The 26,109-nt window shown below is 48.2% G+C and overlaps 1 protein-coding gene across 1 annotated transcript in view; it reads left to right on the top strand.

Moving 5' to 3' along the window:
- Positions 1–3,358: 3,358 nt before the first annotated feature.
- LOC128976444 (phosphofurin acidic cluster sorting protein 2-like) overlaps positions 3,359–26,109 on the top strand; it is a 66,173-nt gene continuing 43,422 nt past the window's right edge. The window contains exon 1 of the mRNA XM_054393696.1: positions 3,359–3,417. Within this exon, the coding sequence (XP_054249671.1) occupies positions 3,362–3,417 (56 nt within the window). The 5' untranslated portion in view covers positions 3,359–3,361. The remainder of the gene's footprint in view (positions 3,418–26,109) is intronic.

Genomic DNA, 26,109 nt, shown 5'->3' with positions numbered 1-26,109 from the left:
GGCACGAAAGGACCGTCGTGGAAACCAGCTTGGCAGGGGGCACTTGGTGCAAAGCTATGTCAGCACATGTGCTGGACCACCTTGTTGCACCCAAAGAGGAAGGTCCCAGCAGCCTGGGCTCAAAAAAATGGAAGTTTGAGGCATTGAGTCTGGAGCACATAAACCCTGCAGGTTCTGCATGGCAGGAAGCCACCCCAGCCCTCACAAGGTGAGGTACCTATGTGGGGAGCAGGGACTAGTAATCCAAGCACAGGTGATGTGGCATTCTCCTCTGGCTGTGTGCAGGGAGGGCTTGGCAGAACGGCTGTTTGTGCCACAGCCAGTGGGGGCCAGTGCAGACCTATGCAGCCTGCTCACAATAAAGCTACCCCTGGCTCCCTGTCACCAGGGGATGTGTATGATTGGCAGCATCTGGCTGTCCCATCCAGTCCCACGCAAACAACCTCACAGAATTATATAATTGTTTTGGTTGAAGACCTCTGAGATCATTGAGTCCAACCATCAACCTCAGGCCACCATGGCCATTAAACCATGTGCCAAAGGGCCATGTCCACACCTTTCTTGAGCACCTCCAAGGATGGTGGCTCCACAGCTTCCCTGGGCAGCCTGAGCATCTTCCTGACCACTCTTTTCAGGAAATAAATTTTTCCTAATACCCAACCTAACCCCCTCCTGGCACACTTTCAGGCCATTTCCTCTCATTCTACCACCTGACACTAGGGAGAAGAGACCAACCCCCATCTCACTCCAACCTCCTTTCAGGGAGTTGTAGGGAGCAATGAGGTCTCCCTCCGCTTCCCTTTCTCCAGACTAAACACCACCAGTTCCTTCAGCTGCTCCTCACCAGACCTGTTCTCCAGACCCTTCACCAGCTCTGTTACCTTTCTCTGGACACACTCCAGCACCACAATGTCCTTCTTGTAGTGAGGGGCCCAAAACTGAAATCAGTATTCAAGGTGTGGCCTCACCAGTGCTGAGTACAGGTGCAAGATCACTTCCCTACTCCTGCTGGCCACACCATTCCTGATCCAGGCCAGGATGCTGTTGGCTTTCTTGGCCACAGTATAACATGAAGGTAGATAAAAATGAAGAACAGACTGTGCAGCCAAGCCCCCAAATAAACAAGACACATCGAAACAGCCTGAGGTGAAAAAAATAAAGCATAAAGTAATCTGTAGAAAATCCAGAAGGCTGAGACAAGCAAGAGAGCTGCATTGAGGTGAGAGGACCTCTACGGGAAAAGGCTGCAGGGAGACAGCCAGGGAAATCCACCTCAGTCACACTGAATATCCCTCCAGGGGACAGGGAGGAAGCTCTCAGCAAGAAGCTGCAAATGGTGACTGCAATGGGGAAAAGCAATCTGTTACTATGCTATGTTGAAGAGCTTTCACTTTAGCAGGTTGCCTTGGACTGAGCAGAGGTGCTCCTCCTGGACGTGAAAAGGCATCCCTGACAGCCTAGACCACTTAGTTCTATTGAAGTACCACAGAAACAGTTGGGAATGTTGGCTAAGACTGAAGGCAAATAGATGAAACCAAACAGCTAAGGAGGCACTGTGATGGGTTTTCTAGAGACAAATCAAACCTCTGGACCTAGCAGGGTCCTACGGAGCAGTCAGCTGCCTTCAGGGAGAGGCAGTGATGATGCTCAGCTGAGAGCAAACCACCATGGGTGGATGTGCTGAGATAAGGCCAGGCCAGCATGACCATTATGTGACTGTCCTGCAAAACAAGGTTTTCATATTCAGCTGCAGAATGCTATGAAGATACAGAAGCTGGAGGATTTCCCCTCTTATTTTGTGGCTTGGCCATTATTGACTCAACCACTTCTTTCAGGTAGTTTAAAATTAGGAGCACCACAGGTCCCAGTTCATGGCTGCCTACTTTCAGGAGATCTCAGCCAGTATCACCCTACTCTGATGATTTGGTACTTTTGCATTTTCCCAGAGGCAGTGCCATTTCTGAAGGATCCTCCGCTAAAGGTGAGGTCCATCAGGGGATCATTCCTGCTTTCTTCTAGAACAGCACCACAGCAATGCATTTGTTGGTGTGGAGGAAAACACATTGAAGCAGCAACCAGGAGGACCGGGCAGCTCTGTGCTAGATCCATGCTGTTCATCAGATGCAGAAATGGGCTACGAAAGGGGGCAGAGAGCAAGGTGAGAGCATTTGATGACTGTTAGATTACTCAAACCAAAGGCTGATGCGAATGGCTGCATGGCTGTGTGCCACAGGCCCCGTCCCTGCACACCGTGCTGGCTCCACAGGTGCTGTGGTGGGTCCTTGTCCCCTCCAGGGTTTTTAAGGGAGGAATCAGTTTTAGCTCCCAACTTCCCTTTGCAAGGCTTGTCTTGCTTCTAGCTTCAACGTGCCAGGCCCGCGAGTCTTCATTTTCCTCACTCCGGCACACAGAAGATGTTTCCTCCTTACGTGTATCCGCTGGCCGCCTGTGCCGTTCCAGGCACGCCATCAACCTCGCCACCACGGGGCCCAGGCACCCCCTCCACAGCGCAGCCCCCGAGCGGAGCTCCGGCAGACCTCTCTGCGACTCCTCCTCCCCCACCTGCCGTTCCCCCCTAAACAGCTCCTCCACGGCAGGGCTCTGAACCAGCCCCGTGCCGGGGACGGGCGGTGCTGGCGGTACCGGCGAGAGGGCAGGGCCGGGCCCGGCCGGGCCCCTCCGCTCGGTTGCCTGTTGCCATGGCAACCTCGCGAGCTAGGTCGCGATCCCCCGGCGGGCGGGCGCGCGCACGACCACACCCCTCCACGAGCTCGCGCGTGCCGCGGCGGCGGCTGCGCTTCAAAAGGCTCACCGCCACGCGCCCCCTCCCCGCATCCGCCGGGGCATCAGCGTTCTTCCCATTGGCTGCACCCGTCTCCGGCGGCCCATGCGATTGGCTTACTGGCCGTTTCGGCTACGTTCCCTCTAGTTTTCTATTGGCTGGGTTGACAAATTCTCCAATCCTCGCGCTCTCCCTGGCTCCGATTGGCTGTGTCTGCCGCCGCAGGCCGCACCCTAGCCGCGCTCTGATTGGACAGGAGCCTTAACCGGCTCCCCTCCGCCGCACCCTGCCACGCTTCGGTTGGCAGCCTCGGGAAGAGCGGGCCCACCCCGGCCCGCCCCGCCGCGCGAGCGAGCGCGCGCGTCCGCCGAGGCGGAGGCCGGCGCTGAGGCGAGGGGCTCGGGCCGCCCCCCCATCGCCACTGGCGGCGACGGCGGCGGGATGGCGGCGACGGCGGCGGCAGCAGCGGCAGCTGGCGCGTTGGGCTCAGGATCCACCGCGGGGCCCCCGGCGATGGCCGGCGGGACGCCAGCGGCTACGATGGCGGTGGCTGGCCTCCCCGGGCCGGTCCCGGTGCCAATGAACCTATTCGCGACATGGGAGATCGACCGTTCGGCGCCGAGCTGCGTACCCAGGTGAGCCGCGTCGCCCGGGGCTTCGCTTAGGGGCCGCCTCGCTCCGCTGCTGGCCTCGGTGAGCCGTTCGCGACCGAGAATGGCACGGGCGTGGGGGAGATGGAGGCGGTCCCCCGGAGGCCTCCGTGCGTTTCTGGTATCGGCGGTCCCTGCAGCATCCCTGTCCCGCCGAGCCGGGGTTGCGCCCCTTCTGTGGTGGCTGGGCGAGGGGCGAACGGCAACCCCTGCCACCGTTGCCCCGCTCTGCCGCCCGGCGGGCTGCCAGCAGCACCAGGGGCCGGCGGGGCTGGGTGTGCCAGCCCCAGACCACGGCTGCGTTGACTCCATGTTGCGGCCTCAGACTAGCGTGTGCCGTGATGGCCATGGAAGATCTCCGGGGAGATCGTCGTGCCCATGCTGCTTGTGAAAGCTGCCTCTTGGCCTCTGATGGCTCTACAGCCGGTCCCTTGGGGCCAGGTAGTGGCCACCTTGCATCTGTGGGTTACCTGTGACACCTGCACTCGGGGCCATAGCTAACAACAAAAAAGGTTCGCTCTCCTGCCAGCTGAATCCGCGGAGCAGGTAGACAAGCTGAATGGCGTCAGTGTCGTTACTGATGGTGTGGTTAGGGGTATCGCCAGGTTTGAGGTGCTCATGAGAAGAATATGAAGAGCCAGGAGGTGCTGGGTGCATTAATGAGCTAAGTGTCTTTTGGCCCACTCATTAGATGTTGATCAGGAGGCCTTCTTGTGAGAGCTGATTCAGGAAATCAGTCTGGGTCTATGTGTCTCTGGGCGTGTGATGTGTTGCCTGGAAGTGATGTATTCAAGTGCTGCACAAAAGCTAGAGAAGCCCGTTTCAACAGGGGAAGGAGAGCACCAGCCTTTCTGAAACGGCTTCAGAAGGCTGATGTATTTGTAGGGAGAAACTTGGTGATTGAGTGGTCACATGGGTAGGAATAGAAATGTTCCAAAACACTCTGAGCTAGTAGAGAAAGTCTTTGTGATTGCAGTTCCGAGGAAAGTCCTGGACTGAGCAGGCTGCACATGGGAAGGAGTTTGCAACATGTGCACTGGCTTTTCACAGGCAGCTTTTGATGACACATGCTGAGGCTGTTGTGTTGAGCAGGAAGCAGTAATCATTCCATAGCTTTAAAGTGACTGGAGGTATTGTTTGTTTGTGGGTAGGTTACTCCCAGGCTGGAATTTGAAGAGCAGGACAGAATTAGCAGGTTGACTCCCTACAGAAAGAATTTGCAGATACAGAGCACAGAACTCAGTGGCGATGAAGCATGGTTGGTACATAGTCTTCACAAATGGAAAAGCTGCAGGAACAAAGGAGAGTAGGAACTGTTTTGGGCAAATTAAAGAGAGAATGGCTGGGAATAGTGTGACTTGAATTTCTAAGTGGTGGGAAGGCAGTGGGTGAACAGAACTGGTGTGTGATCAGTTTGAAAGTTGTGTGTCTAAAGAACTGCTCTTTGGCCCGTGGATCCTGTGCCTTTTCACAAGGGCAGTTTCCACTGGCATTAGATAGATGCCTGTTCTAATGCACGAGCCTCTTTGCATGTTGATAAGGCATGGGAGGCAGTCATCTGACACGCCAGCTTGGAGGAAACTGGTGAAATTATTCTGAGGTATCATCTCTGGGATGTCTTCAAATGCGACATTTATCAGGATGGGAAGAAGCAGATGCAACCTGGCTCTTCCTTCGGAGGCCATGGCTCAAACATGGTGTGCTGCTATGCCTGCAGGGTCAGCAGGTGTCTAGAGAAATCTTGTCAGGCCACAGTGACCAATGTGGTGCTTCTGTGTTTTCTGTCTTCGGCTAGCCCAGGCTTTCCTGAGTGAGCAGGTTACAGGTGAGCAGCTGTCAGGCAGGTGTTTGTGTTCACTGAAACTGGAGGTAAATCAAGCCCAGGATCTGAGCTGTGTTAATGGTACAGCTGTGCATTGTGCTCAGCTTGCTGTGTTCTGATCTATTTGTGTAATGTTTCAGTCTTTATGTCCTTCAGGGTAGAAACTCTGCTGTACTGTTCCAGTGCCCAGCACAGGTGGGCTCTGGTCTTATTGTATTTTGGGGGTGTTGCCAAAATAATACCCACTCAAGGGTAGTAATCATTTTCCCCTGGGCCTCTGTCCTGTGTGTATGAGCTGCAGCTATTCCAGCTCTATGCATGTCTAGGGAAAGGAGAACTTTGTATTGATTTTAATGCTGTAGAACATGCTTTCTTTTACTAGGTTCTGTATCATAAATATTTTCTTGTCCTTATACTGCTTCTTAGGTGTTTCACCTCCCTGGAGGTGTTCAAGGCCAGGCTGGGCAGGGTCTTGAGCGACATAGTTTGGTGGAAGGTGTCCCTGCCCGTGGCTGGGCAATTGGAAGGAGACACTGTGAAGTATAACCAAGGTACTGAGTAGTTCAGTAGTATGACTGTAAGAGTTGTGATGCCTTGAAGGAGGGTCTTGGCTTTCTAAGGTGAAGTGTTGCCCATCATTATGTCTTTCCTGCTGAATTAGGAATGTGCCACTGATCTTAGTGCACGATTAGTTTTGGAAGTTGCCTTATTCTCAGAATGGACTTAATGCTTAGAAATAGTGAAGGATGGTGTCAGGAGGATGGGACCAGTCTGTTTTGAGTGGTGCCCAGTGACAGGACAAGGGGTGACAGGCACAAACTTGAACACAGGAAGTTCCATGTAAACATGAGGAGGAACTTCTTCAATTTAAGGGTGGCAGAGCACTGGAACAGGCTGCCCAGTGAGATGGTGGAGTCTCCATCTCTGTCGACACTGAAAAGCTGCCTGGACGTGTTCCTTGTGTGATCTTCTTTAGGTGATCCTGCCTTGGCAGGGGGGTTGTACTTGATGATCTCCAGAGGTTCCTTCCAATCCCTACCATTCTGTGATTCTGTATCATCCTTTCTGCTGGGGTCTTTTCCAGGGCCAAGTTGAGGGAGATGGGTGAATTCTTCATGCTCTTAGGATGAACCAAGTGAGCATAGCCTAGACCCCAGCTTCCTTTGGCTGAGGTGGCTCTCAAGGGAGACAAGAGTTGCATTTTCTGGGCAGTGGACTATTATGCAGAGAGGCAGAAAGAAATAAACACCTGGAAACCAAGCAGAGTGTTCTTTGCATCTTCAGTTAGGCTACCCACTGGGATAGGGATTGTTTGCTTCCCACCACGATGCCTTAAGAGGAAAGTAATCCTGGTTGATTGGTGCTGCAGGGTGGGAAGGATACTTTAACTAAATCAGTCTGTCAGCCTTAACTTCCACTCATAGTTATCTTAGTAAAAGTCTTCACAGCAGTCTTCTGAGGCAGGAGAAAATATCCTTATTGTGATACTGTTCAAGTAAGGACCCTTAAGGGTTGTAGCAACTTTCCACTGTATGGAGACTGCAAGGAATGAACTAGAACTTTGCTAAAGTGAAATGTCTGTCCACATCAAAGTAACTTCTAGCTGTGGTTTTGTCATTTTTGTATGCTGATCAGGCAGTTGGAAAACAATCTGTGAAAGGACTTTGTGTGAACATACTTAGGGTCTTGTTCTTTTCAACTTCTGTGAGTAGGATTGTTCTTCCTTTTTATCCCTTTAATATCTGAGAGCCCCCAAATATAAGTTCTTAATCAGGAAACAGGATAAAACTGTTTTATCTCTGTGATGTCTGGAAAGTCAGGATGGTCAGGTGAAGTCCCTGCTGACTGGGAGAAGGGAAACCCTGCACCCATTTTTAAAAGGGGTAGAAAGGAGGACCCTGGGACCTACCAACCTGTCAGCCCCATTTCTGTGCCTGGGATGATGATGGGACAGATCTGCTTAGAAGCTCTGGTAAGACACATGGAGGACAGGAGGGTGATTTGAGACAGCCACCATGGCTTTCCTAAGGACAAGTCCTGCCTGACCACCTTAGTGGTTTTCTACCATGGAGTGACTACACCAGTGGACAAGGAAAGGGCAATGGATGTCATCTATCTGGACTTCTGCAAGGCTTTTGACACAGTCCCCCACAACGTCCTTCTGAGCTGGAGAGATATGGACTGGGTGGGTAAACTGTTTGTTGGATAAAGAATTAGTTGGCTGACAGCATCCAAAGGGTAGTGGTCAACAGCTCAATGTTCAGATGGAGATGGGTGAGAAGTGGTGTCCCTCAGGGATCCATACTGGGACCAGTGCTGTTCAATATCTTCATCAGTGATAGAGACAAGAAGATTGAGTACCTCTCAGCAGGTTTGCTGATGACACCAAGCTGAGTGGTGTGGTTGATGTGACTGAGGTACGGGATGGCATCCAGAGGGACCTGGACAGGCTGGAGTGGTGGGCCCAGATGGACTTCATGAGGTTCAGTAAGGCCAAGTGGCAGGGTCCTGCACCTAGGTCAGGGCAATCCTCGATATCCATACAGGCTGGGGGATGATGAGATTGAGAGCAGCCCTGCAGAAAAGGACTTGTGGGTACTGGTGCATGGGAAACTGGACACAAGCTGACAGTGATCACTTGCAGCCCAGAGGGCAAATTGCATCCTGGGCTGCACCAAAAGAAGCATGGCCAGCAGATCAACACAGGTGATTCTGCTCTGCTCTGCTCTGGTGAGACCTCACCTGGAGTACTGTGTCCAGCTCTGGTGTCCTCAACAATAGAAGGACATGGACCTGCTGGAGTATGTCCAGAGGAGGGCCATGAGGATGATCAGAGGGCTGGAACAATTCTCCTACAAAGGTAGGCTGAGAGTTGGGACTGTTCAGCCTGGGGAAGAGAAGGGTCTGGGGAGACCTTATAGCTGCATTTCAATATCTGAAGGGGGCTATAGGAAGGCTGGGGAGGGACTGTTTAGAAGGGCTTGTAGTGATAGGTCAAGAGCCAATGGTTTTAAACTGGAGAAGGGCAAATTTAGATTGGATGTTAGGAAGAAGCTTTTTACTGTGAGGAACACTGGAATAGGTTGCCCAGGGAGATGTTGGAGACTCCATTCCTGGAGGCATTCAAGGTAAGCAACCTGATCCAGTTGTAAGTGTCCCTGCTTACTGCAGGGGGGGGGGTTGGACAACCTTTGAGGGTCCCTTCCAACCTAATGCATCCTGTGATTGTGTTGACTCTTACTCTTTTCCCATGGCTCAGCTGTTGTGTTCAGTGTTCTGTGAATGTTGTTTCAGTGATAAGTCATCACATTCTACTTTGAGGCGAGAGGTACGAGTTGTGTTCTGGTTAATGTGCCAGTATTAGAATCATAGAGGCATGGAGTAGTTTCAGTTGGAAAAGACCTCTAAGATCATTGAGTCCAACCATCGACCTCAGACCATTGTTGAGCTCAGACTGCAAAGGCAGATTCTACCTGTGCCAACCATGCTGTGAGTGGCACTGCAGGGATTCAAACACATTGTGTTGTTTTGTCCAGAGGACCTCATATCTCAGCATGATGCATGAGCTCAAATACATTCCAAGTCCTGCTGCCAGCCACGCGGTGTGCTTGAACACAGTGTCTCCTGCTCATGATAGAACAGCTTTGACTTAGGGAGATGCACGTGGTTTGGGCTCACGTTGTGAGGCTGCGTAGGGAATCACAGAATTGTTCCGTTTGGAAAAGGCCTTGAAGGTCACTGAGGCCAACCATCCACCTAACACCACCATGGTCCTTAAACCATATCCCAAAGTGCCATGGGCAAACATTTCTTGAACACCTGCAGTGATGGTGACTCCATCACCTCCCCAGGCAACCCATTCCAGTGCCCAGCCAAGTGTGTGCTTGGTGAGGGACTTTGTAGGATGTCAGGTAGTGATAGGACTAGGGGGAATGGAGCAAAAACTAGAAGTGGGTAGATTCAGATTGGGTGTTAGAAAGAAATTCTTCACCATGAGGGTGGTGAGACACTGGAACAGGTTGCCCAGGGAGATGGTAGAAGCCTCATCCCTGGTGGTTTTTAAGGCCAGGCTGGATGTGGCTGTGAGCAACCTGCTCTAGTGTGAGGTGTCCCTGCCCATGGCAGGGGGGTTGGAACTGGATGATCCTTGAGGTTCCTTCCAACCCTGACAATTTCACAATTCTATTAATTCAGTGTGTACCTTCAGGACATTGTTTCAGGAGATGCTCTGAATTCTTTGTTGGTAAAACTTCCAAATTTGTGCTTTGGAAAGCTGGAAAACTTCATTCATTGAAAAGCCTAATGAATGTCTTCTTGGAAGGAGAGCAGCTCTTTCAAATACAACTGGAGATAGTTCACAAGTGATCTATGCTATGCACCATATGGCAATCCTTTGAAGTGCTATGGGTTGCATGTTCTGTCTCTGCAACACTGTTGTCTTGTTTGGGCAGCCAGGATTTGTTACTTGACACCTCATGGAGAGTAGGGTAAGGCTTCCTTTTTGTAGCTGGCTGTGTTCTTTCCTTTGCCTGAGATGGGGAAAGCCTTGCAGTGGGCAGTACATGTCCTGCAGGATGGAATAATATTTTTCTCCTGTGGCAGGGCTGCATTCAACCAGGTTGGCAGCATCTCACAGCCCCAGGAAGTAAACTGCTCTGTCAGGTCTGGAGTCATGAGTCTGCTTCCTCTTGGCAGCCCTTAAGAGTTTTCTTTTCTGAAGCTGTTTTCATAGAATCACAGAATGGTTTGGGTTGGAAGGGACCTTAAAGATCATCTAGTTCCAACCCCCCACCATGGGCAGGGTCACCTTGCACTAGACCAGATTGTTCAAGGCCTTGTCCAACCTGGCTTTGAACGCTTCCAGGAAGGGGGCATTCACAACCTCCCTGTGAGCTTTGTTAGTGAAGAGCCTCTGAACTGGATGTTCTGTTAAGAAGCACTTACTCCAGGTGGAATAATGTGTGTTTATAGGCTTGAGATGTTCTTGAGTGATTTACTGGGTAAATCAGGCATTTTCATGGTAAACTTCCAACCTCAGCAAAATTCTGCTCTGTTTGGGTAAGCTATAGTGTTACACCTCTGGGGATGTTAAATGATTCCAGATTGTTCCCTCAAAAGATACTCGTGACAAACTGGGGTAGGTCCAGGCAGGGAGTGTTTGGGAGAGGTTCCAATTTCTTGTAAGGAAGTGGTCTCTCATAACTGGTGATATTTGCCATGTTTGAATTATGATTTCCTTTTAGTCCTACTTAGAAACCAAAATGTTGTAAGCAGCTATTGTATTGCTTACTATTCTTCATATTGTGTGCTTGGCTACATCTGATGTGTTGTCCACTATCTGTCACTCTCTGTAGCTTTTCTGTCGTAGAATCATAGAATTGTTCCATTTGGAAAAGACCTCTAAGATCACTGAGTCCAATCTTCAACCCAACACCACCATGGCCATTAAATCATGCCCAAAGTGCCATGGCCACACATTTCTTGAACACCTGCAGGGATGGTGACTCCACCACCTCCTTGGGCAGCCTGTTCCAATGCCTGACCTCTCTTTCAGGAAAGACATTTTTCCTCATATCCAACCTGAACCTCCCCTGGCACAGTTTCAGTCCTGTCACAGAGGAGTGTTTGGGATTTATCCTCTGGCAGTGTTAGGTTTCCCTTCCTAGCACACAATCATTGAGCTGGTGTCTGTTATTCCTTCTTTCCGCTCATTAGCGGAACTCAGGACAAGTGTCCCCCTGCCAGCATGATCGATGTGGGGGTGTGCTCCTTTCAGAATATTAATAGTTGACTTCCCTGAAGACTTCATTTTCTTTGAAGTACCTGCCATGCTGCCTCCTGGCCTTGCTCTCCAATGTTTCATTCATGAGCTAGGCTGTGTTAGCTCAGTTGTCTGATGGCTTATCAGAAATGTTGCCTTGCTCCGATTGTGCTACAACGCTACAAGGGCTCATTCTGCTTCCTCTGGTGTATTCACTGACTTGTGATTCATTACTAACAGCCACATAGTATGTGCACAGTGTATCCTCCTTGGGGAAGGAGATCTCTTGACCTTTATGCTGTCAAAAGGATGAATTGCTGAGCACCAGTGTCTTATGGAGGTCCTGCAGCAGATCTGTTCTTCGATGAAATCTGTTTGCAGTATGGCTTTAAGCTGGAGGAAGGCAGATTTAGACTGGATATTAGGAAGAAATTCATTACAGTGAGGGTGGTGAGACACTGGAACAAGTTGCCCAGGGAATATGTGGATGCCCTCTCCCTGGAAGTATTCAAGGCCAGGTTGGAGGACAGAGCCTTGAGTAACCTGGTCTAGTGGAGGGTGTCCCTGCCCATGGTGGTGGGATTTGAACTAGATGATCTTTAAGGTCCCTTCCAACTCAAACCCTTCTATGATTCTAGACTGAGTTTCCAGTCAACTTCAGAAGAAGTTAATTCCAAGGAAAGAGGCAGAGGTGAGAAACACTGCATTTGATAGCATGCAGACGAGAATGTGGGCAAGGCTATTTTATTTGTATTCTTATCAGGTCAAAGCTTTCAGCATCCCAGCTGATGGGTAAGCTGTGCTTCTGTTTTTAGCTTTGTTTGATTGTTTTGTTTTGTTTTTTAAGGACATCAAAGCTGGTGGATACTGTTTGGGAAAACAAAAAGTGAGAGTATCTTCTGTGTGGGATGCGGCAGCAGGAATCGGTGTCTGCCTCTGGGGAAGCAGAGAGCTTAAGTGACATTGCTCTGGTAGTTAGAAGTCTCTTAGATTAGGAGGCTTTGTTTGGATGCCTCAGAATACTCCTTGCAGTGGGCTGGAGGACAAAATGGGTTGTTTCAGGTAATTTCACACATTTCAACTGTGGTTACAGGGACCACTCCACGTTCTGCAGGGTGATTCAGCCTCTGTGCACACAGATGAAAGTTATACTTGTTTTTTTCTGCAGGCCCCTTGCAATGCCACGTCCTTTACAAACTTACTGCCCATTGTCATCTCTTGTGCTCTTTGTTTCTCCTGTCTCAGGTGGTCCAACCCACTGAGGGATTCTATTTAGTAAATAAAACCTCCTGTTGTATTTTGCCTGCTATTCTAGTTTTTCTAGGCTCTCCTTATTTCTGTGCTCACGTTGATTTTTGCACTTCCTTCTCCTCATGCTTCTTATTCTTCAGTGCGAGCACATCTTTGATACTGTGAGATCCAGAGCCAGAGCATGTAGGACCATCTCCTGAACAAAAAAAATGCCCAGGTTCCATGCTCAGCTGTGTATTTTCAACTGGGTGTTTCTGGTGTTTTCTGTGCTTGTAACTAAATTCTTATCAGTATAGGCAGCTTGGGATGATGGGCAAAACTCGTATCTTTGGTTTCATTTTCTAAAACTGAAACCCACTAACAATTAGCTGTTGTGCTGGGTTAGATTAGGAATAACTCCCTTGTAATGGGTTCTGCTGCTCTTTTTCCTGTTCTTTAATACCTTTTCTCTACCACAAGAGAAGATCATGTTCATCCAAAGCCTCTTACTGATTCTTCTGCTGTCTGATTTTCCTTTGCATTTCAAGTAGAGTCTCTGAATCTGTATTATTTAGATCAGAGGTTTTTAGTTTTACATTATATATACATATTTCATAAGAATTCCTTGTATGTGTTCCTTCAGCTATCTTCTATTTGTTTTTGACCTTATCAACACATCCACTTTCTTCTCATTGCTCCTTTCCCTCAAAAGCCCTGCACATACTTGCTGATAATTTTGGCACTGTTGTCACATTTTCCCTTGCTTCTGTCTTGCCTTGCACACCTGTAATTGAGTAATTTTTAGTTCTGAACCTTAATGCTTCTCTTTTCAAAGTAGTTTGCTTGTTGTCAGTGCTTGGAGACTCTTCTTTGTGAAGCTGCAACAGTCACATGTTCTTGTGTGGCCTGTATTTTTAGGTGAACTATGTTCTTGATGTGTTTAAAATGGTTTTTAAGGGCTTTGGTTTTTTCCACAGTTAATGAATGTTTGGGGCTTTTTTAAATTAGATTTTCTGATTATTTTTTGTTTGTTTTAAATATAGGATCACAGAATTGCTTTGGTTGGAAAAGACCTCTAAGATCATGGAGTCCAACCACGAATCTAACACCACCATGACCATTAAACCATGTCCCAAAGTGCCATGGCCACACATTTCTTGAACACCTCCAGAGATAGTGACTCCACCACCTCCTTGGGCAGGCTGTGCAAATGCCTGACCACTCTTTCAGGAAATACATTTTTCCTCATATCAAACCTAAACCTCCCCTGGCACAATTTCAAGCCATTTCCTCTTGTTCTGTTAATACGCAGAAGAGACCAACCCCCACCTCACTCCAGCCTCCTTTCAGGGAGCTGTAGAGCAATGAGGTCTCCACTCAGCCTCCTTTTCTCTAGACTAAACAAGCCCAGCTCCCTCAGCCAGTCTTCATATGTGCATCCCCGAAATAGTCTCATCAGTTGACATTTCTTTCAGTCCTCTCATACCTTATGCTTGAGGTTGCTTGCTCCAAGTATTTCTTCCTTTCTTGTGTGCTCCTTTGTCAGAAGCAGACTCAGGATGTCCTTTGGAGTTCACAGTATACTGTATATATGAATAATTTACCATATGAATAATTTACAAATTTCTTTTCCTTGTTGTCTGTAAAGCCCCTTGACTTCTCAAGATTTTTCTCTCTCTGTTAAATTCCTTAATCTCTGGTCAGGCAAAAGGCCAACATTCCCATTACTCTGCATTTACACTTTGCTTATCTCACCTATCCATTGATGAAATATCCATATTTATTGCCTTGGTTTACATCCAGCTGGCAGCTGAGCCCCACACAGCTGCTCACACACTGCCACTGCCTCTCACCCTGCTGGAATGGGAAGAAAAATCAGGAAGAAAAGGCAAAGCCCTTTGGGCTGAGATAAACAAAGTTTAATAGGACAATACAAAGAGAGAAGAAACAACAGAAATAACAAGAATACTAATGAAGAAATATATGAAATGAGTGAAATAAATTGTTGACACTGGCCAAAAACCTCCTCACCTGCCCTCCCCTTATATGGCAGGCATGATGTGAGTATAGACTCATAGAACAGTTTGGGTTGGAAGGGACCTTAAAGATCATTTAGTTCTAATACCCTCACCATGGGCAGGGCCACCTTCTGCTGGACCAGGTTGCTCAAGGCCTCACCCAAACTGGCCTTGAACTCCTCCAGGGAGGGGGCATCCACAACTTCCCTGGATAACCTGTTCCAGTTTTTCACCACCCTCAATGGAAAGAATTTCTTCTAATACCCAGTCTAAATGTGCCCTATTCCAGCCTCAGTCCATCCCCCCTGTCCTTCCACTACAAGTCCCCACCCAGAATGGTGCAGAACACCCCACTGGCTGGTTCAGATAGCTGGCCCCTCCCAGCTAGTGGTGAAGAAATTAACTCTATCCTAGCTGAACCCAGGGTACTGATTTGGGAATAACTTCTATTTACTGAAATACTGATCTGTAGAAGCAGGGACAAGCCACCCTAGTTTCAGGACCTGCTTCACCCACAAGAACCTGAGCAGAGAAGTAGATTTTACAGGCTCCGGCTATTAGCAAGTTGTGTTGCAAGTGAGTGAAAAGCCTACATGCAATTTCAGCACTTTTGGTGAAAATCCTTCTTTCCATTGAAGAATCATAACTAGGCAGCTCTTTAGAATTAAACTTTCTTTTTTCTTCTTTTTAAATATTTTTTTTTCCTTACAGTTATGATGAAGCCTTAAAAATAGAAAGAGATTTCCATGCTGTCACTTCCACAAACCCGTATCACTCCAGTCCCTCCCCTGTGCCCTCTTTCTATCATGGTATTATCATGCTGAGACAGTGGAACAGGCTGCCCAGAGAGGTTTTGGATGCCCCCTCCCTGGAGGTGTTCAAGGCCATGTTGGATGAAGCCTTGAGCAGTCTGTTCTAGAGGAAGGTGTCCCTGCCAGTGCCAGGGAAGTTGGAACTAGGTGATCTTCAAGGTCCCTTCCAACCCAGCCCATTCTATGTATCTATGAATATATGAATTGTATTCCTGAGCCTGCAGGTGGTGATATCTGAGGTGTTTGCCAGCTCAAGGAAACAGGATGTTTGGTGGGTTTGCTACTTCAGAAGTAGCAAGCTGTAATGAAACAGCTTCCCTCCTCACCATGAAAGCAGTTAGGCTGGGCATTGCAAAAGGTTCTGCAAGGCACATGGTCCCCTTCTAGTCAGTGTGCATGGAGTTCTCTGCTAGGACAGTCTGGACCATTGAGGATGCCCTTTCTGTGTTTAAGTCACTGTAGCAGGGTTTGCCAGACAGGTGTCTGTTGACACTTGGACAAATGTCTGCAGCAGAGAACTGGAGGAAGTTGGTGTGGGTCGGTGAACTAACCCTGACCTCATTTCACTGCTTTTCCCAGCTTGGTTGTATTGGCACATCTCCAGCAGACTTGGAAGTGTACTCCAGCAAGCTCTGCCAGGTGATGAGTGTTGGGATGTAGCCTGTCCAGCATCCCTATTAGCACTTTCAAAGTTGGTTGAAAGGTACTTGTCACTCCCTCTTAAATACTTGGTTTTCTCCTCCTGTAGAGAAGGCTGTGAGTGGTGTTTTTGTAATCACTCCCTGCTGGTGCTGTGGCTCTGTGGAGCTGTGGTGTCTTATCACCTTGCCATGCCACTAACTGCTGCTCTGATCTAAGCTGGCTCTGCAGCAGCTTTTGTTAAAGCAGCCTTGGGTTTGGAGGCAACTGGTGCAGCAATTCTGCTGTGTAGGTAGACAGAAAAGTTCTGTTCTGTTTTTCAGAAAAGTTCTGTGACATTAGCAATGCCAGTGCTGATCAGGACGAGAGGAAATAGCTTCAAGTTGATTCTGTGATGCCTAATTCCAGCGTGGCTAAAATGAGAGAAGATCAATGTGCTGCTGCAGACTTCCACTTTTCTTCTGTCTTCCCTGAGGTTGCTTTTGGGCAGACTCCAAGTGAACAGCTGGAATTTCAAGCACAGTGATCTTAAGTACAGCAATGACTAGTTAAAGGTGTGATGTTTTTCCAGTAATGTACCCTTTCTGTTGCCTCTAAAAAAAACAAAAACAGACTTTCAAAAGATTGTAATCACTCAGACTCTGGAGAAGGCTGAGAGGAGATCTTATCAACGTTTATAAATATCTGAAGGGTGGGTGTCAAGAAGAAGGGGCCAGGCTCTTTTCAGTACTGTCCTGTGATAGGACAAGGAGTAGTGGATACAAACTGGAATGCAGGAAGTTCCACCTCAATATGAGGAAAAACCTCTTTCCTGTGAGGGAGCACTGGAACAGGCTGCCCAGAGAGGTGGTGGAGTCTCCTCCTCTGGAGGCTTTGGAGACGTGTTCCTGTGTGACCTGCCCTAGGGGATCCTGCTTTGGCAGGAGGCTTGGACTCGGTGTTCTCTGGAGGTCTGTTCCAGGGCCTGTGATTTAATGATTGCTGCAGCATGCAGCCTTTCCACTGACCTGTGGATTGTTCAGTAAGCTCTTTCTAATGTTTCTAGGGAGGCCATTATTATACAGCAGCAACAGATTTGGTCACATGCTTTCTGTTAAACAAGTAACTTGTTTGAAAACAGAGCAGAAAGATGACCTCATGGCTTGGACGCTGAAGCGAGACACAGATTCAGATCCAGGATCTGAAGTTCCCTGCTCTTCTTCTAGTTGAAATGACTCCTTTCCCCTGCTTGAAACCATAGCTGTGACCCCTTGTTCCTGTTCTCCCCACTTTGTTTCCATGCTGCAGTGTTGCAGTTTCCTTGCTAAGCAGGGCTGTGAAGTTGCATTGTAATGCAGAAATGATTTTGAGGTGTGGCAGGGTTCCTGCCAAAGCCAATGTCCTACAGCACGGTGCCAGTACTCAGGAAGGAAGGAATCTGCCCTTCTTGGGGAAAAATAGGCCCTTACAGAACTGCCTGTATGCTCAGACAAAACTGAATTAGAGGAAATGGCTGGAGCTTCTACAGACTGGAGAAGCTGGGCTGGGAAGCCAGAGGCCTTCCTGAAACGAGAGAAACCATCTGAGAGCCAGACCAGCAGCAGAATTTTCCTTGCTGTCTAATCTGGGTGCTGCCAAATGGGAATCCCTGGAACAAGCTGAAAGGACCATGGTAACTGGTAGGGTCTGGAGGAAGGTTGGGGAGCAGTTGTGTAGAAGTCAGCTGGGATTGTTTTTGCCTTGCTAATGCTCTTTGTGCAGAAGAAAGGCTTTGTTTCTGGTAGGGGCAATTAATATCTGCATGGCTTGCAGTGGAGCATGAGAGAAGCTAATGGCTGTGTGAGTGAGCAGCATGCACAGCATACTGGGACAGGCTGTCTGGGCAGATGCTTCCTCAGGAGAGGCTTCCTGGCAATGTGCTCATTATCTGGAAATCAGCTTGTGTGACAGGAGGTGCCAAGAGGCTATGGCAGAGTCTCACATCCTGTTGTGGTTGAGGCTTCATGATGTGCTATTATGAAACATGGCTCTTCTGTGGGGGTTTTACTCCATGGGCTGGATAGATGTGGCTGAGGGGGAAGCAGAGGTGAAGGGATTCATCCAACAGGTAAGAAGTGGCAGAGATGGATTAAATCTCACCTCTCTGCCTAGAACCAGGCCTGAATTCCTAATTCCTTCTGTAAAAGCAGTGAAGCCTCACTGCAGCATTGCCTGGGGATGGGGTTGTATCACTGTGGCTCTCCTGTGCACGTGGTGGGACAACAGCAGTTGTTTGGTGTGGTTTGTCCTCAGTTAATTTTCTGCCTAGAGGGGTTGTGGAGTCTCCTTTGCTGGGGACTTTCTAGGCCCATCTGGACATGTTCTTGTGTGACCTGCCCTAGGTGATCCTGTTTTGGCACGGGGGTTGGACTTGATGCTTTCTGGATGTCCCTTCCAACCCCTACCATTCTGTGATTCTATGATTCTACCCTCTCCACCCCCCCAGCGTTTGGGTATTGTGAGTAACACAGCAAATGAGTAGCAGCCTCACACAGGAAACTACAAAGAAAGTACACAATGTCTGTCCAGCTCTCTCAACTTCTGATCTGTTTGCCCAGTTTTGTTCTGACTTGTCAAGGGCCACTGTCTCAAAGAACCGTGTTCTATAGAAATCAGTGGTTAGAGGGAGGGTGGAGGTCACAGAATGACAGAATGTCAGAATGAAAGGGACCCTAAGGATCATCTGGTCCAACCCTTCTAGGTAAAATTATAGTTGAAATGAGATTGCCCAGCACCCTATCAAGCTGAGTCTTAACACTGTCCAGTGTTAAGGGACAAGTGTAGGGCAATCCACTGCTTCCCTTTGGAGATGATTCCAACATCTAGCTGTTCTCATGGTGAAACATTTCCTTCTGGAGTCCAATCAATCTCCTCAGGAGTAACTTGTGCCCATTACCACTTGTCTTCTCCAGGGGATCCTTGTCTTGCTAGATCCCCTGTGATGGAGAACTTGAGAATCTTCCAAACCCCTGTTTGCAGGTCGATGTGCCTGGGTGCGTTGCAGAGATAACTCTAGGCATCTTCAAGGTTTGCTCTCTTTCCAGAGGGGTGGCATTGAGTGTTGAGAGGGGAAATGAAGAAGAAGAGACAGCCTAAAAAGAGCCAATATAAGTGCAGGACAGGAGGTGGGAGAGAATGGTGCATTTTCAGGCTAAGCTGTTTCATGACTAGCAGTAGTTTGAGCAGCATGTGAGCAGTGATCCCTCCAGTGATGCATCTGTGAGGATATTTAATGTGAATGGAAGCAGGCTGGTGTGGGAATGGTTTCAAGGAGCCTGCTCCACTCTTTGTTTGTGCAGGAAGGTGTGTTCACTCCCTTTGTACAGAGGTAAATGTGCCTTGAAACCAGGGAGGTGAGAAGTGTCTGACATGAATAAGGAGGTAAAATTAACAACTCTCCACACACCTCTTAAGCAATGGGAGGAGGAAAGGTTTAACAGCCACCCCCTTGCCTTATAGCCTCTGCCTACTCATAGCCTAATCAAGGCGAGGGAAAGGAAATCTCTTAACCTTATTATGGTTTCTTAACTACAGTAAGCAATGCAGTTACTGTCATCCTTTAATCCTGACACTGCTGAACCCAAATTAGACCAGAGAAATCTTGGTTTCATACCCCTGCAGGCAGGGATGTGATGTGTGAAGGAAGTCACCAAACCTCTCTGTGCCTTGACCATTACCCGAAGAAGAAGCTGTGAGGAAATTTCACACAGGCCTCATGGAGTTTGTCCAAGGAGTGTGAGGATAGTTGGCCCCTGAATTTGAGTCTTGTCCACCTGTCCATGTGAGGAGGAGCCTGGCTGCTGCTGGGTTCTCCAGCATCTCTTTTTAAGTGGCCTGGACACTTCACATATCTAAGTGTCTTTGAGGGGGCTGTTTTAAGCTTTTAGCAGATCCTGATAGTTCCTTCCTCTTGAGGAATATTGAAAAACATTCCAAAGACTTGTGGCCATGGTTATTCCTCCTCTGGATGGCTAGCAGAGCTGTGAAATGTGCATGAAACTGGCCCACAGACTGTGACAGTTTGTGCCGGTGCCAGGGGAAGGGTCTTTGGCTGAGATGCAGATGAGAAAAATAGTGGGTGATGAGGTATCACAGTATGGCAGAGGTTGGAAGGGACCTCAAGAGATCATCAGGTCCAACCCCCCTGCCAGATGCAGGATCACTTAGGGTAGTCTGCACAGGAATGCATCCAGGTGGATTTTGAAAGTCTCCAGAGAAGGAGACTCCACAACCCCCCTGGGGAGCCTGTTCCAGTGCTGTCACCCTCACTGTAAAGAAGTTTCTCCTCATGTTGAGGTGAAATCTTCTATGTTCAAGTTTGAACCCATTGTTCCTTATCACTGTGAACCACCAAAAAGAGCCTGGCCCCCTCCATTGACACCCAGAAGTGTCAAGGGTAGCAGAAGTGGTCAACACCCCAGCTAAGCACTGCTGTGAACAAAAGGCAGAGCTGTTGGTTATTGGTCTCCAGAAGATCTTATCTTATGTTCTGAAAAATGATGAGGCACTTGTGTCTAGCCCTGATTGTCATGGAAGACACTTCTGTTGACATGAATATGAATAGATCTGGGGTCCCAGGTGACAAAAGATTAATAACTTTGCTTAATTACAACCTATTTTTTTTTTCCTAGTACTCTGAGAGCAAATGACTTTTCAAGGAGAACTGGCTGTGAGATGTGCAGGATGTCAGAACTCTCTTTGGGAAGAAGGCAGAATTAAGTAGATCAAGGTTTAAAATCCAGGGTAGCTTTGTGTGAGAGAAGCTTCTTGGTCTCTGCCTTCAGGGTAGATTGTGATTACAACCCAAACTTTCTGTTGAGGTTAGAATTGTTCATTGCAGATCTCTTCCAGGATGATTACAGCCAAGTCTAGAATTTCTAGAAGTACCTTTTGAGTGTCCAGTTCTGGGGCCCCCAGCACAAGAAGGACATTGAACTGTTGAAGCGGATCCAGAGGAGGGCCATGCAGCTGGAGGGCTGGAGCAACTCCCTTATGTGGACAAGCTCTGAGAGTTGGGGCTCCCAAGGAGACCTTAGAGCAGCCTTCCAGTACCTGAAGGATGCCTACAATAAAGCTGGGGAGGGGCTTTTGACAAGGGCTTGTAGTGATAGAATGAGAGGAAATGGCTTTGGGCTGGAAGAAGGAAGATTTAGATTGGAGTTTAGGACAAAATTCTTTCCAATGAGGGTGGTGAGACCCTGGAACAGCCTGCCCAGGGAGGTTGTTCAAGGCCAGGTTGGACGAGGCCTAGTGCTACCTGGTTCAGTGGAAGGTGTCTCTGCCCATAGCAGGGGGTTGGAACTAGATGATCTTTAAGGTCCCTTCCAACCCAAACAATTCTGTGATTTTGGTTTTGACATTCTGTCTTAAGATTCACAGCCTGAAACACAAGGATTTCTTCCTGGTGCTGAATTTCCACCACTCTTTGTTAAGTAATGTGCAGTTCCCCAATGGAGAACTAACTTAGAGCACATTCACCTGAGCTGAATGCTTCCTTTCCTCTGAGGGGAAAAATCTTGCTCTTCCTTGTCGAATCACCCAAGAGCAAAACTTTTTGAAGTTGTCTGGGATACTTCTTTCTTGGCCAACTTTCTTCCTCACCCTCACAGAATGTGGCAGGTACTTCTGTTGCATTGGTAGTAGGAGGGTTCCTGTAAAGCTCCCTGATTCTTGAGGTGGGCTTTGGTTTCCTTTTACTTTGTCTGTCGAAGTTAAGGCTTTCGGGAGCTGTCACCCTCTGAATACCAAGGCTGGCAGCTTTCCTTTCCTTAGGGGTGAAGATCTTATTTTGAAGCCATAAGCAGATGTTGCTCTCGAGGAAGGTGTCTGATAAAATCATAGAGTCATTTTGGTTGGAAAAGATCTCTAAGGTCATTGAGTCCAACCATCAAACTAAGACCATCATGGCCATGAAACCATGTCCCAAAGTGCCATGGCCACATGTTTCTTAAACACCTCCAGGGGTGGTGACTCCACCACCTCCCTGGGCAGCCTGTGCAAATGCCTGACCACTCTTTCAGGAAATAAATTTTTCCTCATATCAAACCTAACCCTCCCCTGGCACAATTTCAGGCCATTTCCTCACATTCTGTCACCTGATACTAGGGAGAAGAAACTGACCCCCACCTCACTACAACCTCCTTTCAGGGAGTTGCAGAGAGCAATGAGGTCTCCCCTCAGCCTTCGTTTCTCCAGACTAAACAACCCCAGTTCCCTCAGCTGCTCCTCACCAGACCTGTACTCTAGACCCTTTACCAGCTTTGTTGCCCTTCTCTGGACACAATCCAGCACCTCAATGTCCTTCTTGGAGTGAGGAGCCCCTAACTAAACCCAGTTTTCAAGGTGCAGCCTCACCGGTGCTGAGCACAGGGGTAGGATCACTTCCCTGCTCCTGCTGGCCACACTATTCCTGATCCAGGCCATAATGGAAAATAAGTAATTTTCCCATCAAGAGAAGTCATACTTTTCCTGGTGGCTCCAGAAACGGGTGAGATGCTCCTCCAGCACGTCTTATAATCAGATCTGTCTCTATGCTGTGAATTTTTGGGCTACACCCAGGTATGAAAGTGAGTATAAAATCATGCTCCTGACTGCAGACAACTCCTGAAGCCCCACAGCTCCAGAGCATAACAAACATGCTGAGTGTTAAGTTGTTCTTCAGGCAGCTGCTTTACTGCAGATGAGAAAGCTGGGCTATGAGATGTGTGGTTGAGTTCTTCCCCTGTCCTTTGGGATGCATTTCAAGCTGTTTCTCAATGGCTGTTGGCAGGCTTCCAGCCTCTTGCTGCCTTACTAAATCACCTGTAGTGTGAGTGGTTTAGCAACACATGGGAATTACAGCGAGCATAAGGCAGTGTGACCTCAGTTCTAGAGAGACACTTTGAGCCCTGGGAGCACAGATGGAAGAGCCTGCCTGGAAGTGGTACTTGGGGTGATTGGTTAGTAGGAATTTGAGTGCAAATCCAACACTAACTCCCAGCAGCTGCTGACAGCTGTAGCAGAGCATGGGGTAGGAGCAAGCTAGTAGGAGTTGTTTTTTCTCTTCTTAGTTAGTTTTATCACCAACCTAAAGGAGAATGGAGTAATGGGGTAAGAAGGGTTTGACAAGAAAGGGTTTGAGTTTCTGGAGTGTGTCCAGGGAAAGCTGGTGAAGGATCTAAAGAACAGGTCTGGTGAGGAGTAGCTGAGGGAACTGTAGCTGTATAGTCTGGAGAGGAGCAGGCTGAGGGGAGACCTCATTGCTCTCTACAACTCCCTTAATGGAGGTTGCAGTGAGGTGGGGGTCAGTCTCTTCTCCTTAGTATCAGGAGATAGAACACTGAGTCAATTCTATGAGTCTGTGATTCTAAGCTGCCCCTGGTGGGACTCCCTAAAGCTAGAAGCAGCTGTGCTGAAGGGCAAAAAGAGAGTGTGATAAAAATTTTCTGAAACGGTTGCTGGAAGGATACTTTTATTTATTTATTTATTTCTTCATTCCTTGTAGCTAACTTCCATCTTCTCCTATATGGACCTGGGTGGGATTAGTCAGTGTGGTTTTAGTAGGGAGAAGACAGTCTGCTTGCTTTCCAGTCTTTTCTGAGGAATTTTGTCACTCGGTGGGTGAGGGGAGAAATGCCAACTTTCCAGGCAGTGGTACTGCTAGGGATGAACACCCCTGACCTTGACTCTGCCCTGCTGAGAAGCCTTCTCTTCTGGTGCTCTTGAAACCCTGCTCTCTCTCTTCATTTTTAGAAGAGATGTGAAGGAGTATGCAAACTATCATCTACTAGAGATATTGATTGGTTGCCCTGCTTTTAGGCAAAGCAGGGGGCAGAGTAATTAATTTTTTTTATTTTTAGAAAAGAAAAAAAAAAAAGAAGCTTTTCTCAAGCAGAGTCCCACCACTTCCTCTCTCTTACTTCTCCCTGGGTATATGGAGAAAAGAAGAGTTGTCTGCTGCCTTCTGGAAGTTTCCTGAAAGTTTGGCTGTCCATGGTGTGACTCAAATCCCACAGCTGCTCTGATGTCCTTTGCAGGGTTGCTGGTTCACATGCTTCAGTTGTTAGGGGACTGTGTTAAGACAGAAGAGACACTTAGAGAATCAGAATCTCTGGAGTTGGAAGAGAACCATGAGGATCATCAAGTCCAACTTCAGACTCCATGCAAGGCAACCTAAAACCTTACCTGGAAATGTGTGCTTACAAACCTCGCAGCAGTCTGTGGGTTCAGGTAACACAGTGGTGGGGCCCATGCTGAGAAAAATTTAAGGAATGGTAAAGCCCACCAGATGACCAACCCACCAAGCACTTGACATGGGATCTGCCCATAAGCAGCTTGTGCAGATGCTTGTGTGCAGTTAAGCTCTGCTGTCTGCTGGAGAAGCAGCAGAACAGGCAGGTATGTTGTGCTCTGGGTGCTGCAATGTTGTGAGGATGGGTGATGAACATCTGGTAGATCCCTGGCCCTGGGCAGCCTGGTCTAGGTGGAGGTGTCCCTGCTCGCTGCAGGGGAGTTGGACAAGATGACCTTTGAAGGTCTCTTCCAACCTGATGCAATCTGTGAATCTGTATTGGAGACTTGAAGGCCAGGAGTGTGCAATGAGGAAGGGAACCCTTTCTCCTACTGATTAGTACTTTGTTTTGAGAATGGAAATGAATTCTAGGGAACAGCTTCAGGAGCTATCTCTGGATCCAGGCAGAGCAGTTCAGGATGGGAGTATGAGCCTTTAAAAACTTTTAACTTTGCTTGTAGGTGTAAAGATTTTGGTGCTGCTTAATACAACAATGACTCATCTCTGGATCCAGGCAGAGCAGTTCAGGATGGGAGTATGAGCCTTTAAAAACTTTTAACTTTGCTTGTAGGTGTAAAGATTTTGGTGCTGCTTAATACAACAATGACTCATCTCTGGATCCAGGCAGAGCAGTTCAGGATGGGAACCAGAGCTCTTCAAAAACTTCAGCTTTGCTTTTAGGTGTAAAGATTTTGGCGCTTTTTAATGTAGCGATGACTTTGAAGTTGTTTTTGCAAATGGCAAGTGCAGCTGCTGTGAATCAGTATCAGACACTGAGACAGTGGAGAAAGCAGTGTGATTCCTCCTGGAATCCAGCTGCTCCTTTGCCTTCCAAAAGGAGTTGCATCCAGTACCTGATGAGATGTAACACTTTTTCAGCATTGTAGCCTTTTATTCTCTTGACATACCTCACAAAAAGGGCAATAAACTTCAGGCATGGCTGAATTATTTCATTACTCACTGATAAATGATGGAACAGTCAGTTTCCTGTGGGTTTTTACTGCGTGGCTGTTTTCTGTTTGCTTGAGCAGATGTGGTGTTTGTGTGCAGTCCACACGAGGTCAGGCCATACAGAGCTTTCAAACTAATGTTCCTTCTCCAGGTGACTGCCTGAATAAATTTCTATGGAGAGATGGAACTATGTCTCTAAGTGGAAGAAAGGCCCTTCCAAAAGCACCAAAGCATAGCAGAGCTGCTCTGAAGAATCAGGATTCCCAAGGGGATTCCAGCACGTATAAGAACTCATCCTTTCTTCTTAGGTTTCACACTGCATAGAATTTTGTGGACACAGAGGTGTTTTAAGCCCAAAGTGACGTGGTGGACCTGGGGCTGCAATCATTGTTCATCAAGTGAATGGCAGGCACATTCACAGGACTTGGAGATCTTATGCTAGAGGCAGTTCAGTCGGGAGTGCAGCACAGTCAGAGGTGTCTGCTGAACAGCTTAATAGTGTTCAGATACCAGCTGAAGCAGTGCAAAAATAAACCCCAAAACCCTACCAGGAACAGATAACAAATAACCCCTGCAGTTCCTTGTTCTGTGACTGAAGAGTCTTTCCTTTAAGCCTTTTTTCCTCCAGTGGGCAAACTGAGTGTGAACCCCAGCGCTTCAATGTCCGTGAGCACTTCTTCTTTGTGCAGGATGCTCAGATAAAACCAGCTGGTGGGAAACTCTCTCAACCTGCCTTTTGAGAAGTAAGCAGCATTTCTCTGGAAGGACAGGGTGTTGCTTCATACACCAGATGTGGCACACAGAGCTTACTCACAGAGAGGTGCTGTGTGCTTTATGTAGCTGCCAAGCCTGTGAGCAGAGGTGGCTGTGACTGATGCAGGGGCTTTTCATAGTCGTGTGCTTGATCTGTAGCCTAGAGCTTGGCTGTCTCTCATATCTTCTGGATGTCTTCTGGACAAGAGGGAGTGGATTTAAGCTTGAGGAGGATAGATTTAGGCTGGAGATGAGGAAGAAATTCTTTCCAGTGAGTGTGGTGAGACACTGGAACAGGCTGCCGAGGGAGGTTGTGGATGCCCCTTCTGTGGAGGTGTTCAAGGCCAGGTTGGATGGGGCCTTGAGCAACCAGATCTAGTGGAAGGTGTTCCAGCCCATGGCAA

Source organism: Indicator indicator, chromosome 2, assembly GCF_027791375.1.
Source record: "Indicator indicator isolate 239-I01 chromosome 2, UM_Iind_1.1, whole genome shotgun sequence".
In the NCBI taxonomy this organism is placed as follows: domain Eukaryota; kingdom Metazoa; phylum Chordata; class Aves; order Piciformes; family Indicatoridae; genus Indicator; species Indicator indicator.
Note: the sequence above shows the minus strand (reverse complement) of the source record. Positions and strands in the feature narration are given on the sequence as shown.